Source organism: Mixophyes fleayi, chromosome 4 (genome assembly GCF_038048845.1).
Source record: "Mixophyes fleayi isolate aMixFle1 chromosome 4, aMixFle1.hap1, whole genome shotgun sequence".
NCBI lineage: Eukaryota > Metazoa > Chordata > Amphibia > Anura > Limnodynastidae > Mixophyes > Mixophyes fleayi.
Window position 1 is genome coordinate 302,994,636 of NC_134405.1, and position 21,794 is coordinate 303,016,429.

General features: G+C 40.5%; 1 protein-coding gene across 12 annotated transcripts in view; it reads left to right on the forward strand.

The window, feature by feature from the left end:
• The window catches only part of LOC142152875 (protocadherin gamma-B7-like), a 420,392-nt gene extending 414,598 nt beyond the window's left edge, over positions 1–5,794 (forward strand). For all 12 annotated transcript variants that reach the window (XM_075209932.1, XM_075209929.1, XM_075209930.1 and 9 more), the window contains exon 4: positions 3,324–5,794. In XM_075209932.1, coding sequence (XP_075066033.1) covers positions 3,324–3,547 — 224 coding nt within the window. In that variant the 3' untranslated portion in view covers positions 3,548–5,794. The remainder of the gene's footprint in view (positions 1–3,323) is intronic.
• The last annotated feature ends 16,000 nt before the right edge of the window (positions 5,795–21,794 follow it).

The window sequence follows — 21,794 nt, forward strand, 5'->3', positions numbered from 1 at the left end:
CAATCGTTTTCAAACATAGGAAAAAATGAGTAACCTTGCAGAGAAATGACACATGCTCTGTAACTGTATACTGAAAAGACAGATTCATATTGCTTTTTTTCACACACGTTGTGGTATAACATTGAGATTAGCTAGAACTTCAAAAGCAGGTAAAGTGAAGGTGTTGCTGATAGCAACCAATCAGATTCATGTGTGTGAAGTAATAACATTTAATAATATTTTGGCAGAAAAAGTATTACCATATATACTTCATTCATGATAGTTAAATATAACGGTAACAGTGCATATTTCTACAATATCACATAATTTCCCAGTGCAATAAAACAGAAATGAATGTAGTGTTTATTATCCATCTGACTATGTGACATCATTCTGAGCTTCCTGCACGGGACACATACAATGGATTTTATCAAACATTTAAATGTTTATATTTCTATGACAAGAATTCACAGGTTATTTATTTAAAAGAGAAACACATTTTTCAGTTTTTTTTACATTATAATGTGTTTGACAAACAACAGATTTTCCATTTTCTAAAGGAAAAATAAGTAAAAATACAATATGTAAGAGTGACATACAAAAATATATAAATATCTCTCACATTATCAGAAGTGAATTGAGAGGGGTTGTGACTGTTAAGAGCGCTATATTGATTTGTCACCTACACTGATGAGAACAAAACATGACACTACAAGAGTAGTGCAAAATGCTTCTTCTATGCCCTATTATTTACCTATTCATATACAGGTGGACCAAGAGTTATGCCAAAATTAATGTACTCAGGCTCTTTGGTGAGGTGATCTTCCAATCCGTTGGCTCCTCGTTGAGGCTCCAATTATCCTCTCTCCTATTAATACATCCCCGATTCAAACAGGTTGTCAACAGTTGTCAGGGCCCCTCCCCATCAACTTTCCATATGATTGAATTAATTATTCACTGAGGAGAGGTTTAGTAAAATTGCAGCCTATAAATGACCTCACCAAACATAAGTAAAACTGTGTATTTGATTATATCTCAGTGAACTTCCCAATATACACTTTATATATAAGTTCAGATGAATCTCTTCTAAATGATGACTCAGGATAAGTTGAACTCATTTTGTGATGAAAAATTCTTCATCTATATTTGAATCTATGTTTGGCATTATTGTGCCTCCTTTTTTTGTTAATATCTTTACCCTACTTAGATTTTTCTCTAACTTGGATTTAGGCAATGATTTCACTTTAATTCAGAACTGCATCACTTTGATGTGTCCTATTTTTAAAGTCACTAAAACCTAAACAATACGCAAACAGAAAATTGGACAGGACATCCCAAAGTCCAGGAGTCTATATGAGAAGCATATAGGTAGTAATACTGTATGCACAGTTGGCCATGTGTATGTGAACCAGGCAGCAAAATTGCACAACTGCCTAATTTCCAAGGACAGTCACAGATTTTAAAGATTTGCTGACGGAATTTTTCAACTCTGCATATATCCGTATGTTTAAATGTTGATCAACCCACAGATGAACATGCTTTTTTTCCTGCATGCTATATGTCATTCCATCCATCCTTCATCACAAAAGTTTATATGGCAACAGTTATTGAAGTGGAGTATTAGAAATGCACAACGGGTATTATCATCAAATTCAGTCAACTTAACAAGCTGGGCATGGTAGTGCTCCAAAATCCTTTGAGGCAGTTTCCATATGATGTGCATAGATCCACCGTCACTTGTCCCTGGAAACCATTTTAAATGTTGGCAACTATGCCAACATTTATGTACAGCTGTACATAGATGCCAACACCTATATACAGCTTTTAACAGACCTAAAATGAAGTCACTATGCAACTAAAGTTGCTTACACACATTGTTCACAACTAAAGTGCTTAGGCACCATGCATTTTGGGCACAATTGGACCTATTTTCATGCTCTACAAATATTTAGGCCTCCACTCCAAAATCATGGTTCAGTATTGCACAATCATTGAGGAGCTGCCTTCTTGATGCCAATGCACAGAGTATGCACATATTTCACCCTACCCCTCATTAACTTTAACTTTTTCTTTTTTTTATCCCTATCTAGCACCTATTTCATAATCATATTATTATTATTATTATTATGTATTGTATAAGGGGACATTGTCTTTATTTGAAGTGTTACAATGTAACATCTCCTTGATTCATTTGTGCATATGAATGCTCAGCCATTATTAATTTTGCTTACGCTGAGCAAATGCATTTCAGTGGATGTAGTTGCTGAGTACTGATTACAGTCACCTAAGTAGTACGAAATCTAGATTTCTGGTGCAGATAAAAGCTCTGCAGAGTCCCAATAACTGCGGAATACCCTAAATATGTGCAGGCGTATTTAATACATTTTTGTAAATCAACTGCCTTGTTTTGGATATGCAATATTCCATGTGGAACTAGGTGATCACAAAACTGAACACAATCCTGTTACACTAACCTGTGCATTATCTGTAAGTCCTGGTTTAGTGACAGATATATAGGTGCATTATGTCCTACTAAAGGTAATAAACTACACGAAATTCAGTCATAATAGGAGAAACTTAAATGATAACCTCACCAAAACATAACATTTATGCTGAGATCACTAAGATATTATACTATACAGAGCTAGGCTTGTCTTTGGTGTGGCCCAATCAGACGTGTCCCCTTTTCACCAACACATCAAACAGTCAGGGGCGGTCGGTCAGGTTGCTATTAGGGCCGGGGGGTAGGCTGGCCGGCCGCCCCCCGGATGCAAAATACAATACTTTCAGCGCACAGGCGGTCGCATCACATGACAGGGGATGTCATCAATGACGCGGCCGCATCCCTTTTCATGGGATGCAGCCGCCTGTGTGCCCCCCGGCCACGCCTCTCCCAGCCCGCGCCTGCATACAGTCCAGCGTTGCTATTATCTCTGATAATATAACACATAGTGGTGATGTTGTCTCTTTCCCATTTTCATGAATGCGAAATTCATAGGGGACCCATATTGACAATAAAGCTGCCTGTGTCAGGCAAACAGTAGCAGAAAAGGAGTGTAAATATAGACCGCTCTAAGGGGGATGTCTCAATCGGGGAATGTCACACCCCAGACTATACTTTATATACTATTTTAAAATTTGCATGTTGCCTTTTTTCTGGGTACAGGCCTGAAATGTGATATCACAAATTGCATTATTAGATATACGCTGTTTATGCTTATTCCTTATTTACCCGATGTGTCTGCTTCTCCAGCATGGGTGTACTGAAAAGGTGCTCCTGAATGGACACTTATTTATATTATTAAATCCCTTCCGCTAATCGCTATTTCCTTGGTTCTCTACAGAAGCCGCTGAAGGGAGCTCAGCTATGGCAGCAGGATCAGGTACAATGGGACTCAGTGCTCGCTACGGACCACAGTTCACACTGCAACATGTCCCTGACTACCGACAAAACATCTACATCCCGGGAACAACAACAACGCTCACTAACGCTGCCGGGAAACGTGATGGCAAAGCAGGCGCACCTTCAGGAAACAAGAAGAAATCTGCTAAGAAAGAGAAGAAATAAAGATCTATAGCAACATGTCAGTTACACCGACAGGGCAGAATTCCCCCCCAGCCCAAATCCCAGAGAGATCTTGAATGTCTTATTAGCGGAGCGAAAGAGAATGACGATTGGAATGAGTTGTATCAGTCATCATCAGGGCTAGTGGCAAGGTCACCCTGCTATTAGAACTTATGATGAAAATACTAGTCCGGACACTGGATATCTGTGCCCTCTCGATATGAGCCAATATTTTCCATTGGCAAGGTTACTATATTTTGCAAGGTCATTTCTTAGCCAATGATGTACTCTTTTTACATAAAATTTGCATCCAGCTTCGCTGGTAGTGTTCTACATACTTGCAGCACTTCTTCCAATGTATATATGTATTACTAGATCATTATTTATAATTTATCAGCATCAGAGATCTTATGAAAATATTTAGAGCTTTGTTAACCCACCTTGCAAACATTTTTGACTGTGTTTTGTTTTTGTTTTTTTGAAATAAAACAAAAAAAAGTTCATGTTTGGTTTTAGAATCTAGAACGAGTACTATTTACTTTGGGAGAAAATGTATCTATAGATGGATAGAAGCATTTTTTAAGGCACATAACAAAAATTATATAGATAATAAGAAAATGTAAAAAAAAAAAAAAAAAATATTGTGGCTTTAGAGAATAATGTTGAACTGGACCAGGGAGAATTGATATTGATCAAATTTGTGCAGAAATCCCAATGCTGGTACGTCAGGCGCCTTGTGCTGAAACATTTTTTAGTCTTGTTTTTTGATGAATAAATTTAGTTCAGTGAAAATGGTGACAGTCAGAAACAGCCTTAGAATGACAACAAGTTGATTTGTAGAAAATGCACCATTGAGGATCTAGTTTTTCTGAGCTCTTAAAGAGCAATTCCTAGTTTTACATTTTTGCACTTAAAAATGCATGTGTAACAATCACTTTCAATCAGCATTTCTGCTGGAATTATTTTTTTGTTCCCTTTTTGCATGCTTGTATCCAGCATGGAATTTTTACATTCTTTATATTGAATGATGAATAAGTGAACCTGTTAAATTCAGGCCAGACATTTAGAGGTTAAGAAGTTAGTAATGTTAACAAGGACTCAGTATGGAAAATAGATATAGGGGTTGGCTACGATGAAGAGTGTCTTTGCTGTACCTAATTATTTTGTTGGCATTCGGTTAGATAATGGTGTTCAAATGTAATCACCATGAATTTGTTTAAATATGAAAATATGTATTTATACCTTGCTTGGTTGCATAATATAGATCTGTAAAACGATCAAATATTGAATACATGTTTTGCTAAGTAACCCAATATAATAAGTAGAACAAAAAGTTTAACGTTGCTGTAAACAAAATGGCAGTCAGATTACAATTTCCAGAGGTGTGGATGATAAACAAATCAAAGCTAACAGTGGATTTAATGTCTTACAAAAGTGTATAGATATTTATAATGACACAGGCAAAATGGGAAAAAAAAAGGTTGATTTTATTATTTGTACACAAATATTTTCATTGTATTGTTTATTTTTATTTGTTGTTGATTTATTGTTCATTTATTGTTCTTTTTCTACTTATTTTTCCATGTGATGTAAGGTAGCTGCTAATAGTAAGTAGCGCACATCCTTAGATTATTTTACAGAAATAAAACTTTCTTATATTTCAGATCATATTACATGCATTTCAGAGTCTCTCTCTATTCACAGAAATAGAGGGAGCCCACTGAATACTTTCACAATAATTCTCACAATAATGGCTAACCATCATTTTTATACACAATATTGCTTGCGTTACAATTTTTGGAATTTTTTAGGCATATAATCATTCCGAATTCCTTGAGCAGTACAGAGTTGTGTGCTACGGCTTGCTGCTTGGCAATGATACAGAACTGCTTACATTAATATTATATGAAAGTATCATATACTAACCTCCACTTTCTATGCCAATATCTCTTATGACTTCAGGTTCCAGATGCACCAACTCTTCACCCTTTACATGGGTTCTACACCATAAATGTACACAAGTGTAACTCTATTGAATGGGGCAGTCACACAAGTAATTTAGTGGTAGGTGACTTTTTTTTCTAGCTATTTTAATTTACTTTTTAACAAACTTCAATGTAGTATAGCTGGTATTGTAATATAGTAATAACGTGATCCTTTCATCCCTTTACCTAAATCGTGGGCTGCAGTATTTTAATTCCTCCTGTATCTTTCTATGTGGTTTGTGAAATAAATGTACATTCAATTTAATGCATCTGTCCTTTGTGTCTATTTCTGAACTGTGCTTATCGATTATAAATATGCTTTCACCCTCCTTATGCCCATATAGACTAATGTCAATGTATTACACTCAAGTTTTATAAAATAATATTTATATTCCTTTTTCTTTCATTGGAAAAAAAAGCAAAAAATAAATAAAATGTTTTCTTCCAAAAAAAAGTTGTGACTTTATTTTACCTCCTGTTTATTATTCTTTATTTATGAAAGTAATAAGTTATTCTTGTATAGCTTGTACCTTTGTCATGTTCCTATAAACATTGCAGGAGTAGTATCATCATCATTTATTTATATAGCGCCAGCAAATTCTGTAGCGCTTTACAATTGGGGACACAGTAATAGACAATATTGGGTAATACAGACAGGGGATAGATTGCCCTGCTCCCAAGCTTACAATCTATGGGATGACCCTTAAATCTACCAGAAATTCTCACCATGCCTAGATTTACTAAACAGCGGGTTTGAAAAAGTGGAGATATTGCCTATAGCAACCAATCAGCTTCTAGCTGTCATTTTGTAGAATGTACTAAATAAATGATAACTAGAATCTGATTGGTTGCTATAGGCAACATCCCCACCTTTTCAAACCCGCAGTTTAGTAAATATACCCCCAAGTGTCAAAATCCAGAAAAAACACTTCTGTCACAAATAACCCCCCCCTTCCCCAAAAAAAGAAAGGAAAGCAGAATGGAGGCAGTCAGGATATTTGTACCATCTAACCAGAACATCTTCCATCATGAACTTGTTATGTATACGTGTGTGAATGCTAACAATATACCCTTTAATTCTTAGTCGACAAATGCCACATTTTTTCATCTCCTTATAATCTCCCTTACCCACCACCATTGTGCTCCATAGTCTGAACCCTCACTCCATACTGTAAGTATAAAATAATTGAAAATGATAGAGGCCCTATTGCATCCATGGTTTATAATATGTACATTAATAATATACAATACTAAAACACTAAAAACAATGATGTGCTACATGAGTATAGTTATGCCCCTACATTTCTGCCGCCCTAGGCCTGGGTCTATATCTGACAAATCCGAGCCTGTCTACGACTTTAATATAGCAGAGTCTGTCCCCAGCAACATCCTAACAATACTATTCCTTCATGTATGACTGCCATCTTTTCAGTAACAAATGGCAGAGCTTTATATCTTTGTTTCTTTGTGTCAAATGCATCATCTTGTTACAGATGAGCGATGGCTCTGAGACGTTGATGGAAATTCCTTTTAGTGCTTTAAACCCAACAATATATAACTAGATATTGCACATATGTGGCTATATAGATGCCTCAAGCCAATATGAACTGATATAACAGATTCCACTATAAGGACTGAATAAATATCCATAGCCAAAATTATCTTGCAGGATGATGCAGCTGCTAAACTGTCATGGATACCTACCCCTGCATTCCTTCACATAATAACATTATAAACATACAGGGTCTGATTCATTTGGGAAAGCAAAGCAAAAAAAGAAGAAGTAAATTTGCTCCTGGACAAACCATGTTACAATGCAAGGGCTGCAAATTATTTCGCACATAAGAAAAATACTGGCTACTTTTTCATGTAGCACACTAATACTTGATAACTTTATATTTTACACTGAAATGTACAATTGATCTAGGACATGCCCTATCCCAACTATAAATCTGTCTCCACATTTTAAACTTACCTCCCCCTTCAGCGCAACATGGTTTTGCCAAGGTGCAAATTTACTCCTTTTTTTGCCTTTGCTTTCCTTCATGAATCAGGCCCATAGATGTTGCTCCAGGGCCACATACTTATACGTTTTCTCCTGAACAATAGGTGCCAGTTCTCCTTAATATATCTCACTGTGCAATATATGACTGTAATCAGTAGTCTCTATGTACTTTCATAAGACTATTACATTGTTCTGGCCAATACCACTGTACATTCAAAAACATCAACAGATCTAAGCAGAATGCATTGGTATCATCCCGACAACCACATAAAATGATTCATATTGAAATATGTATAGGAATGGCAAGTTGTACCATTAGCGGAACACAGGGGGTTAAATTTGCTGCACTGAAAACTCATGACAAGAGAATAACTGAATCAAAACCTAGCTGAGAGCTAACTGTGCCCAAAATAAATCTCTCAACGAAACGTACAGCAATTACATTGCAGAACAATGTTAAACAAAGCAATGCCATTCTGCTGGTAACCTGGATTCTAGAAGGAAGCAGAAAGATCAAGGATTCAGTGAACTGGAGATGTAAACACGGCTGCTGTCTGGCTGGGGGAAGAGAGAAAGAGCGCATAGAAACAAGGCGGAGAATTAGCTGGCTTAGAAGATTATTGATTACACCCTCTCTGCTACCTATCTGAAAAACAAAGGATAAAAACCGCCAGGACGATTTAGAAATGAAGCTGAATTGCCTAGAGACAAGAGATAATAGGTTACAAAGTAGGTTAATGTCCCTGTGGCATTAAAGTAAAACATTCAATAAGCACCAGTTATATTTTTCTTGGTGTTGCCTCCATTAGTAATATCCCCCAGCAGTTATAAGGCACTGAACCGACTGCAGCACTGTGCAGTTAATAAAAGGTGCAGAGAAATGATATACAAGTACAAACCTAAACAAAAGGTAAAAACAACTAAACAGACAAAGGAAACAAGAGAAAAGGTCGGTAATTGGTGGCAGAAATCAGAACGCTAATAGGAGTGAGCATCTGTGAAAAGGTGAGTGTTCACTAAAGGGGTTAAAGGTTATGAGAAAAATACAATTATTGAAGAGAAGCAGAATTTAGAAACATATGTCCAACAAACATACATATCTAGTGGCGATAAGGCATGAAACGGCTCCAGTCAGGAGCAAACACAGGTTTTCTAAGGTGGAGGGGTCAACTTCCAATGTAAAATGTATAGTAAGATAAGTGTTATGACACAGGCAAGCTTCTACCCTTACTTTCTGACAAATGAAGCATCACATTTTTGATATACCCTATGCATAGTATACATGTAACTATCATTATTTATATAGCGCCTCTACATTAATCTAATTTTTACACACACACACACACACACACTAACTTACCAGTATATTTTTGTACAGTGCTAGGAAATCTGAGCAACTGAGGCAAACCAACACATACATAGGGGGACAGTCATTAGCACATAAGGAAACACTGAAATTAAAATTTGATCTAGGACATGCCCTATCCCAACTATAGAAAAAAAAAGAGTAACTTTGCACCTTGGCAAAAACATGTTGCATTGGAAGGAGAAGCAAATTTAAAAAGTTGGGACAGTTTTCTCCAGTGGCTGGCGATGGAATCTTACAAATCAACAATATATATATATATGCAGTGGCCGAGGTGAGCTGGTATGACTGCTCCTACTCTATCAAATTCCATTCGCTTACATTTTTCATAGCATCACTCCTAAATTTAAACTTTAACTACTGTATATATGCTTAGGTTTATCTGTACTCACATCATCATCAATGACGACTATGGGTGCTCCCCAAGGTAACCTGAGATACTCAGGTTACTAAATCCATAGGTAAGATAGAGAGGGCACTCAATAAAATCCAAGACCATACTTTCTTTATTCCATAACCGTACATATCAGTGACAGTCAGTTTTTCGTTCCACCAAGAGACCTTATATGTCTTGACAAAAGTTCCTCGGAGGTTAAAAACATCAATGGTCACTGCTTCTTTTAATTTGTTCGTGGTCACCTAGGTACGCACTGAAACTAGCTCCATCATCTACTGTAATTGTACAAGGCAAGTGATCACTCTGCTTAAGTCTACATTTTCTGAGTTCCGGAAACAAAAGGTTTACTACTAACATTATACTGACAGTGGGAAATTCGTTTGCTGAAATGACAACATGTGGATAGAAATTTTTCTAATTGAATTGTCCAGTTAGTTTCCGATATTATGTTGGATGCGCCCCACTTATAATTGTGCTTGTTATCATATTAAATGTATGTGACATATACTGAGCCAACTAACGAGAGAGCTGATGTTCAGTTGTTTAATGTGTATACTGTATTATTTTAACTTTTACTAATAATTCATTTTTGGATATACAACCAGTTATCTGTGATTCAATGAGAATAGAGTCAAGCATATTAATTTCTTGAACCATATAAGACCATTGCTGTGTGTGTATATATATATATATATATATATATATATATATATATATATATATATATATATATATATATATATATATATATTGTTGGTGTAGTCTGTGTATGTATTCTTTCATTGCACTAAATCACTTTGATGTGGGAAGAGATCAAGGTTCTCTGCCTAGTGACATGGAAGGGCTTTCCTGAGTCAAATATAGCAATGACAGCATCGCTGGCCGCACTCGGGGATGGCAGATGGTACATTTTTTAATTCTTTAAGGCTCTTTTCTTTCTAGGCAGTGGTCACATTCCAGGAGACACTGAGGGAATCCATTTTCACTGTGACAGCCCATCTGCACTTGATAGTAACAGCAGATGGTAACGTATCCATAGGAGAGTATTCTGTTATATCGGTCCCTCTGCTTTAGTTCTAACATCTTATTCAAATTGACCTCCAATCGTCAGGGAAGACATAGCAGGACATTTATACAAACTTAAATGGGTAACTGGTGTTGCCCGGTGAATCAATTGATTTTTTAAAAAAAGCAAAAATGAAGAGCAGGGAGGTATAGCTCCATTTTTTAATTTGATGACTAAGAACATATCCATCAGAATTCAACGCTCTATAAATAATGTACAAATACTTGTGTGACAAGATGGACTAACTCTACCACCCTGTCCAGGTAGGGGTTTTACAGATTTCCTGGGGTTCCACTTATTGTCAATAAACTGCCATTACTAACCACTCCTAATTGGCCACCAGACACTCACCAGTTGTAGAGCCAACTGTGCACCACTGTGGAGCCCCAAGTCGTAGAAGAATAGTCGCTACAACCAGCAGGCTCCTTGACACTTAGTACCACTTACTTCTGGATGGTGTGTGCAGTTGCTGCAGCGCCTCTTTGCTGGTGACGGTGGCTGTTTTACTCCCGACTTCATATTTTGGATTAGGATTTCTGGCTAGCAGCATGTTGAGATCAACACAGGACAGTCGGGGGTTGGTTTAAAGTGTTAGCTCTTATCTTTAGGTCACAGAATTTCAGCGGACGTGGGCATCTTGCAGGAATAGACCAGGACATTTCAGAAAAGTGATGCTTATTGTTCTATAACACAACCACTTAAATGTAGCAAATGTACACACACACACACACACACACACACACACACACAAGTATTATTTTTATAGAGTCAAAAGCAGTTTCTTTCAAAAAATTTGAATACCCACTTGAAACACTGAACCAATCAGTGTCGGGTGATGTGATCAGAGTGGCCAATCCGGGAAAGAGGGTAACCTGCACAAGACCAACCAGATTTGAATGGACCAATGGAAAAGGACTTTCTGCTCATGTGCTGTTAATTTATCCTCTGGATAGTCATGAAGACAGGAAAGCTTTCAACACAGCAATATTATATATTAATGGTTAGCATCAGGGTGTAGTCCTGGACACAGAGAATAAAGTGGTGTCCAAAACTATGATCTGTAATTTATAACATTTTGTGACTCCCAGTTAACTGTCTATGTCTATACGTTTAGTTTACCATTTGGAGAAGCCTCTCTGAAGTTTATTGCCAAGTCCTTTCAGAAAAATAGTGTAATTGTCAAGGTGGTGCCTTCTCCCAACCACAGCTCAGATCAAATACCCAATTAGCATGCCATATTCTGTGTCACAGGACCACACAAACATGCTGTGGGCATCCTATATGGAAAGGTCAAAGTCACTACCTTGATAAATTTTCTTCATTCACAATAATATACACACTGTAAAATCAATAGAAATAACTGTATACAATAAGCAATTTATTCAAATTTTTGTATAAGGGAAGGGTATACAGCCATAACTTGACTGGACGCTGGGGCAAGTTTGCTCCAGCGAGGCATGGAGTTCCAAAGGTGGGCAAAGTCCTGCAGGCAGGAGTGTGAGGTGGTGATAGGAGAGGAGGAGAGGATCAACAGCAGAATGGAGTGGGTGTGTAGGGGAGTATTTTTTCACAAGGTCAGAGATGTAGGAGGGGGAGGCGTTAAAGAGGGCTTTATAGGTGAGGCTAAGCTGCTTGAATTATATTCTGAGGAGCCAATGAAGTGCTTTGCAGAGCGGCAAAGCAGGAGAGGAACAAGTGAGGAAAATTAGACATGACATCACATTCAGGATTCAGGATTGACTGCAGGGGGGTAGACGCCTGTCAGACAGGCCAGGGAGGAGGAAATTGTAATAACCAAGGCAAGCGATGACAAGAACGTGGACAATGGTCTTGGCGACAATAATTGACCTTATAGATTCTCTCATTATCTCCAACCTTTACTACTGCAATCTCCTGCATTCAGGCCTCCCCTGCCCCTGTCTTTCTCCTTTTTTAACATTTTAAATGCTGTGGCAAAACTGATCTCCAACTCTTGCTTCTCCACATGTGCTGCACAACCTTGCAAAACCATATGCTGGCTCCCCATTACCTCCAGAATCCAACTCAAGCTACTCATGTCACCTTCAAAGTCCTCATTAAATCCTCCCTCTGACCTGTGTCTTAGATTCTCTCTGATAACCACCTCTCACGCCTGCCCCAAAAATTTCTCTAGTGCTGATCCTCACTTATGAAACTTCCTAACCTATCCAACCAGACTCTCCACCAACCTTCAATGTTTCCGGCGCTCTTTCAAAACCCACAAATTCACTATAATCCTACCCCCACTTGAGACTGCTTCTTCTGGGTGTTCTACCAACCAAAGTCCCATCACCAATCTCAGTCGCATCACCATTCTGAGTCGCAATGCTATTTTCTCGGCATTGCCCTCTCTATGAAGACTGTAAGCTCTCAATAACATGGCCCCCATCTCTACCCTCTAGCTAACTTCTGCACTTCCTACCATCCATAGTGTTGGGTGTGCGGTCAATATGGGGCGTGGCTGTGCATTTTTGGACATGACATATTATGTATTAAACCGGTGGTCAAAGTGGGGGTGTATACATTGGTATGCCATACCGCCACTTCTCCTACTATCCTCATTGTAACACCCCCTTCCCAGACACATGACAACACTCCCCCAGACACATCACAACCCCCTCAGACACATTATGACACCCCACCCCCTCCACAGACAAATTATTGCACCCTCAGACCACTGTACTTATCCATACTGTGCTGGTGCTGCTGACATCCATCAGGGTCGGAACGTCCTGTAGAGTGAGCAGGAAGTTCTTAGTCTCACAAGATTACCAAATCTCATGAGACTTTTATAGCTCCTCAGCTTGCTCTGCAGTCTGTGTCCTGTCCGGGAACTGGGAGCAGCTATCAGCCCTCACCACACTGACAATACAGAGAGTGAGTTTCTCTAACCAAACTGATGCATCCATCTAGGATGGCAAGGGTCAGGAGGTTAGGTTAGGGTTACTGGATTAATGGCATACTGTGACTCATTCACTAGCTGCTGACATGGTGGGGCAGCAGCTGGACTCTTCTTATCTGTGAAATTGCTGGCTGCTTCTTCTCTATGTCAGTGACATCAGAAGATGTTCATACAGGGTAAGAAGAGGGGGACAGGACAGCACCTGAGGGGGTTAAATGAAAAGGAGCGTGCACCCAGGGCGCTTGCACCGACCCTGCTTACAGAGTCATGCGATCAGTGACTGGAGTTAATGCACCAAATAATTCACACTACAAAATATGAAAAATCAGCATATTGTTAAATTAATATGTGTTTGTGCATGCGTGCGTGTGTGTTAAATATAACCAGCATATGGTACACTCAGGTCTGTGTGTGTGTGTGTGTTAGGGAATTTAGACTGTGAGCTCCAATGGAGCAGGGACTGATGTGAATGAGTTCTCTGTACAGCGCTGCGGAATCAGTGGCGCTATATAAATAAATGGTGATGATGATGATGATAGTAAATCAGGTACGACTGCTGTTTTTGTAGGTTATGGGTAACATCTTACGCAGTTCGAATAAAGTAACATCCAGGCTGGAATTCTGGTATATGATAGTATAATTGAGTGTGTATATATTTGCATCTTCCTCATTTTCTTCCGGCAGTTAACTCTTCATGGACCAGTAGCTTTATATATCAGGTGGTTCACAAGCTATAGTTATTTGAATGGAACCAAATCCTTATTACTGTGCACACTTATTCCACATTATATGATCACAGATGTGATCACAGTGGAAAAACAGTGGTATCTCTGCACCTTCAAGAGTCTATGCAGACTCTTAGTAACTCTATGCAGACTTGTGGTCTTAACTTTTCCTTTCCAATCCTATTAGTGACCAGCTGAGGTGAATCCAATTATACCTGAAAAAATATATCCCGCTCATATATTATACTATAATACATATAACTTGATAATATGGACTTATTTGGATAACTGGTCACTTTTCCAATGTTTACCAATTATGCTATAGATGATCATTTAGTTTCGGCCCATTAGAAGAATATCTGGTTGCACAGATATCAAGTCCAAGCAGTCATCCTATCCAATAATCTATACAAGATATTTATTTTAGTAATCTCTATAGCTTTCATGTATTGTGTTATTTTGCTATATCCATGTTAAACAGCATTGTGTCTTGCTGTATGTAAACTTAAACAAATAAGTTTAAAATATAGTGAAGAGAGAGAAGAGAGAGAGAAAGAGAATAAGAGACCAATCATATGTAAAATGATGCTGTTTATGTACTGTCAATTCTGGCCCCTATCCTGCAACTGATAAATAGCTGTTCTCTAGAGCGCAGTATTAAGCTCTTTGATGTTAGTGATAATCATTCTATTCAGGAAAATAGATGAAAATATTACTCACGGGAAATTTAAAATGTGCAAATTAGATATCTAAATTTACAACTTTGCATATATTATCAAATGCTTAGCTGTAAAGATGAGGAGAACTTGATAAACCCCATTTATAAATAGCTTTTTTTATACTTTGTAACATAGTTTCTTTGAATTAAATATCTAATAATATAAATTGTTTTAGTACATCTTCAGTTTGTCTCTTAGTGATCAAACTATTTATATTCTGTGTTATATAAAATTCTGTTATCGCCGGGAAAAGAAAAACAATATAACTGCTACATTATTACACTATATGGCTCTATGGTGGCTTAATGATCAGAGCCAGTGATCCAGACTGTGCAGAGCCACGGGCAGACACAGACAGACGTCATTTGACTTATCCTAGCTAGACAAGCTCAATACCTGTCCTCACTGGCTGCTGCTGCCTCTGTGAGATGAGTTAATGCAGAGCCAGTTCTTAAAGCTATTTCATAATAGAAGAAGAATGGCCGATGTCAGTGCAGAATGTATGTTCTGTTCTACTGGATTCACCACATCTTAGCACAGAAAAGCTGAGAAGTGATAGGTTGGCATCAGGGGCGCACGCAGGATTGTCATTCCCCCCTGACCCAAAAAAAACCAAAAAAAAACCACGCAGCAGCTCTGTTTTAGCAGCGCTGTCCTATACAGTAGCCACGGCGCTGTCAAAGAAGCGTCCGCGGTGTTGCAATACAGCACCACCGGGAACGCTTCTTTGACAGCGCCGCGGCTGCTGTATAGGACAGTGCCACTATGGTGGGCACTTAGTTAGTGGAGGGGGGGGGGGGGTTTCTGGAGACCCAGAAACCCCCCCCCTGCGTGCGCCACTGGGCATGGCAGAATTGAGATGTATTACACAATCTTCTAGATCTCTGTTTCTTCTAAGGTGGGTAATCTATACATAACATTGATAAAAAATGGAAAATTCATTGTTCAAGGTTGCATCGATTCATAGTGCAGCGTCTCAGAGTTGTGAGCTCCCCAGATTTATCATTTAATGCTTTTATTATCTGATTGCTCAGCGTAAAGGAAACATTTGTTTGGGGGAACAGCAATGATGAGGAATGGTAGAAGAAGAAAGAACATGAGTGATATAACACACTGGACAGCCGATGTAGGGGTCAAAGGCACCATTAACTCCATTCATGTTAGCATGGCTGTAATAGCCAGGTGGTGCCACAAAAATGTATTTGTACTATATTTATACACTTTTGCAGTAATGACCCTTACTGTCATGTAGACAAGCCCTAATCATTGTCAGGACCTATTGCAGGAGTGAATTATTATTATGTTGTATTATTCAAGGCAATGACATTGGGCAGCTCTGTCTCAGTTTCTGAATTATATCGCTCTATACTCTAGAAATAAGTAATGAGTCACTGTACTATACATACCATCATTGGCAGTGGGATGGAACAGAACTTCAATTTGTGTTACATTTTCACATCACTGTTACCATGGAAACCACCTACATTTATCCCTTAATAGTTGCCAATACACACACATATACATACAGCACACCTCCAAGATTGTTATGTGAGAGAGGAGGAAGGGAGAAGACAGTAAATGCACTTATCAGCGGATAACATAACTGTAGCAAGTATAAACTAGTTATTATGAATGGGTCATTATCAATGTGACTCACTTAACATCCTACTAGCTGCCAGTTCAGGAAACAATGTAATACATTGTGCTGTACAAGGAACATATTTAATATAATCACCATCATGATGTTTCTTTGAGGTAACTATTTTGAGAAGTTCTATACATAGCGTTTCCATCATTCCTTAAGAAACGAAGAGCTGTTCACATGCTAATAATACCAAAATAGTTAAAAGTGTCAAGATATGTCAAAATAACAGCGAGGCCTAACACGACTTGTTCAGAGTTAAAATATACTCAGTGTCAAGTATATACAGTATATATTTTTAAAATAATATTTTATTGGCTGTACAGAGAACTCATTCACATCTGTCCCTGCCCCATTGGAGCTGGCGCTATATAAGTAAATGGTGATGATGATGAGGATGAGAAAAATAAAGTACGCAAAAAGATAGCAAATATAATTTCAATTCATTTTCAATTAAGTGATTATATATTATGGGATGGCATATAAGCAACATAATAGTACAGTACATAGTAAATAAAGATTGTAAAAATCCTATAGTAAAGCACAATATGCTGACAACTAACTATCCACATTTAAAGTGCAGCTGTAGGATCCAGGAGCCTGTCATCCAGAGTGTTCAGAAAGCACTGTGCTACATAAAAGTATATTCATCTCCAGATGTTGTACAGTCATGGACCAAACGTTTTGAGAATGACACAAATATTGTTTTTCATAAATTCTGCTGCCTCAGTTTTTATTATTTGAATTTGTATATACTCCAGAATGTCATGAAGAGTGATCAGATGAATTGCAATTAATTTCAAAGTCCCTCTTTGCCATGACAATGAACTTTATCTCAAAAATAACATTTCCACTGCCTTTCAGCCCTGCCACAAAAGAACCAGCTGACATCAGGTCAATGATTCTCTCGTTAACACAGGTGAGAGTGTTGACGAGGATAAGGCTGGAGATCACTCTGTCATGCTGATTGAGTTAGAATAACAGACTGGAAGCTTTAGGGTGGTGCTTGAAATCACTGTTCTTCCTCTGTGAACTATGGCTAGCTGCAAGGAAACATGTGCAGTCATCATTGCTTTGCACAAAAAGGGCTTCACAGGCAAGTATATTGCTGTTAGTAAGATTGCACCTAAATCAACCATTTATCGGATCATCAAGAACTTCAAGAAGAGAGGTTCAATAGTTGTGAAAAAGGCTTCAGGGCGCCCAAGAACATCCAGCAAGCACCAGGACCTAAGACTGATTCAGCTGCGCATCGGGGTACCACCAGTGCAGAGCTTGCTCAGGAATGGCAGCAGACAATTGTGAGTGCATCTGCACGCACAGTGAGGCGAAGACTTTTGGAGGATGGCCTGGTGTCAAGAAGGCCAGCAAAGAAGCCACTTCTTTCCAGGAAAACCATCAGGGACAGACTGATACTCTGCAAAAGCTACAGGGATTGGACTGCTGAGGACTGGAGTAAAGCTATTTTCTCTGATGAATCCACTTTCAGATTATTTGGGGCATCTGGAAAAATGCTTGTCCGGAGAAGGAAAGGTGAGCGCTACCATCAGTCCTGTGTCATGCCAACAGTAAAGCATCCTGAGACCATTCATGTGTGGGGTTGCTCCTCAGCCAAGGGAGTGGGCTCACTCACAATTTTGCCTAAGAACACAGCCATGAATAAAGAATGGCACCAAAACATCCTCCAAGAGCAATTTCTCCGAACCATTCAAAAACAGTTTGGTGACGAACAATGCCTTTTCCAGCATGATGGAGCACCTTTCCATAAAGCAAAAGTGATAACTAAGTGGCTCGGGGATCAAAACATCAAAACTTTGGGTCCATTGCCAGGAAACTCCCCAGACCTTAATCCCATTGAGAACTTGTCGTCAATCCTCAAGAGGCGGGTAGACAAACAAAAACCCACAAATTCTGACAAACTCCAAGCATTGATTAGGCAAGAATGGGCGGCCATCAGTCATGGTGTCCCAGAAGTTAATTGACAGCATGCCAGGGCGAATTGCAGAGGTCTTCAAAAAGCAGGGTCAACACTGCAAATATTGACTCTTTACATAAATGTAATGTAATTGTCAATAAAAGCCTTTGACACTTATGAAATGCTTGTAATGTTACTTCAGTATACCATAGCAACATCTGTCAAAAAGGTGTAAAAACACTGAAGCAGCAAACTTTGTGAAAACCAATAATTTTTGTTGATGACTGTATAAGGGTTAGGTTGCCCTAGTGTTTATATCATATCAGAATTTTTTTGTGAAGTATTAGTAGTTTATACTTTGATCTTTGATTTCCCTTCAATACATTTTAAAATTTTACGATTCATTACTTATTACTTCAGTCCAGCCCAAAATAATTCAGAAACTCGCATAGAGCAGCTCAATATGAACATAGTGTCCTGAATAAATGCATGCATAGGTCCTAATAAAGATATAAGGCTGGGTACAGGCTACAGAAATTTCGACCAATTTGTTATCATTACAAACGTTCCAATCAGCCTGCCGATTCATGTGTACACATTATGTACAATTTACCTTCAGATCTGTGCTCTTTATCTGGTCCAAGAGCAGTGTAGTCAGTCATTCCTGTCACGCTAAGGCTGGGTACACACAGGGCTGGTGCCAGGTTTCTCCACCCCTGCACACATCAAATCCCCACTTTCAAGACTACAATACACTTGACTTTTGTAAAAAAAAAGAAAAAAAAAAGATAAGCCTTACCTCCTCCCACAGTCCAGATGCAGCGATGTTTGATGCAGAACGCTGCCCAGACTCCACTGCAGCCCGGGGGCAACACACAGGATTTCTACAGGGGAGGTATCCAAGTGTTAGATTTCAGAACACAAAACTTGACACAATAAACTTATGTACTATGTACTATGCACTTGGTAAAGCAATGGGCATCTTCTTTCCTTAATTGGTCCAAATGGAAATGACATGGAATCCAAACAGACGACCCAAACATGTCCTTTCATCACACATATGTCACTACGTCACAGTTATAAGTCCCTAAATCACACTTATATGTCCCTACATCACACTACTGCCGCCCCCCCCCTTGCATCATACTACTGGCCCTCCTTGCATCAAAAAGTCCTCCATCCAGTACACTGCCCTCCCTGAATCTCAATGTCTGCACCCTGCAGCACAATGTCCTCCATCCAGCACACTTCCTCCCCTGCATCACAGTGCTGCCCCCTCTTGCCTCACACTGCTGCTGCCGTTGCATCACAATATCCTCCATTCAGCACACTGCCCCCAGCTCACTGCCCCCCCCCCTGTATAACAGTGTCCACAGTGTCCCCCTCCAGCTCACTGTCTCCCCTCCAGCTCACTGCCCCCATATCACAGTGCTCCCGTATGAAATCTGTATCTGATATCCGTATCACAGTGCACCCCGTCCAGCACAGTGCCCCCCCTGCATCTCAATGTCCTCCTCCCCTGCAGCATTCCGCCCTACCCCCCCCCCCCCCTCGCATCTCAACATCCCCCTCCCCTCTCACCTGTACACCATTCTTTACTTACCTTAAACATTTCTTTAGGGAGCTGCTCCTCTCTTCCGGGACATGATGATGATGTCACCCCTGCAGTACAATGTCCCCCATCCAGCACATTGCCCCCTGCATTTCAATGCCCCCCCCCTGTATCACAGTGTCACCCCACCAGCTCACTGCCACCTCTGTATCACAGTGTCCCCCCTCAGCACACTGCACTGCCCCCCTCAGCTCACTGCCTCCCTCTGTATCACAGTGTCCCCCTCCAGCTCTCTGCCCCCCCTGTATCACAGTGTCCCCCTCAGCTCATTGCCCCCCTGTATCAGAGTGTCCCCCCTCCAGCACTGTGCCCCCCTGCATCTCAATGTCCCCCATTCCCCTGCAGCATTCCGTTCCCCCCTGCATCTCATTGTCTCCCTCCAGATCACTGCTCCCCCCTGTATCAGTGTCCCCCCTGCAGCACAATGCCCCCCATCTAGCACACTGCCCCCTGCATTTCAATGTCCCCCTCTAATACAGTGTCACCCCCAGCTCACTTCCCCCTGTATCACAGTGTCCTGCATCCAGCACACCCCCCCCCTCAGCTCACTCTCCCCCAGTATCACAGTGTCTCCCCTCAGCTCACTGCCCCCCTGTATAACAGTGTCCCCACTGTATCACAGTGTCCCTCTCCAGCTCGCTGTCCCCCCTCCAGCTCACTGATCCCGTATCACAGTGTCCCCCCTCCAGCACAGTGCCCCCCCTGCATCTCAATGTCCCCCTCACCTCTCTCCTGTACACTATTCTTTACTTACCTTAAACTTTACTTTAGGCAGCTGCTCCTCTCTGCCGGGATGTAATGATGTCCCCCCTGCAGTACAATGTCCCCCATCCAGCACACTGCTCCCTGCATTTCAATGTCCCCCCCTCTATCACAGTGTCACCCCCCAACTCACTGCCCCTGTATCACAGTGTTCCCCCTCCAGCACATTGCCACCTCAGCTCACTGCCTCCCTCCTGTATCACAGTGTCCCCCTCCAGCTCATTGCCCCCCTGTATCACAGTGTCCCCCCTAAAGCTCACTGCCCCCCCCCCCCCTTGCATCTCAATTTCCCCCTCCCCTCCTGTACACCATTCTTTACTTACTTTAAACTTTTCTTTAGCCAGGTGCTTCTCTCTGCAAGGGCGCGATGATAATGTAACGCTCGACAGTAGGGGCAGGGGGAGACGGGAGGGCAGGGGAGAGACAGTGTGTCCAATCGGCAGTGGGAGGAGGGACGACGATCAATCCCCCCGTGGATCTGAAGCTGTGCAGCGGCCGCTGAGCTTACCTTCCACAGCCGCCGCACAGCTTCAGATATTACACAGTGTGTTTCCCTTTAGTGGCGCCCTCCAGAGCCAGTGGTGGGATTCAGCCGGTTCACACTGGTTCGCCAGAACCGATACCTAATTTTAGGCTTGGTTCGGCAAACCGGTGACTACAGGTCCACCCTCATCGTTGGTGGGGGGAGCAGGCCCTTAAAAAAAAAACTCACCTATCCGTGGTGTTGGCACTCCTCCTCCCTGCTCTGTCTGCACTAAATGTCAGGCGTGACGTCATCACGCCCGACATTCAGTGAGGAGCGGTGCAGAGAGGAGTCGCGGGCAAGCAAGAAGACAAGAGAAGAAAGAAGCCGATAGAAAATGTAAGTGAAAGAACGGAAGCATGGGGGAGCAAAACTAGTATGGCAGTGTGTGAAGGGGGAGGAAAGGCAGCATGGCACAGTGTGAAGGGGGAGGAAAGGCAGCATGGCACATTGTGAAAGGGGAGGAAAGGCAGCATGGCACATTGTGAAGGGGGAGGAAAGGCAGCATGGCAGAGTGTTTTGAGGGGCAAAAGCAGCATGGCAGAGTGTGATGAAGAGGGGCATTACTGTGGCATAATATAAACTGGGGGCATTACTGTGACTTAATTTGAAA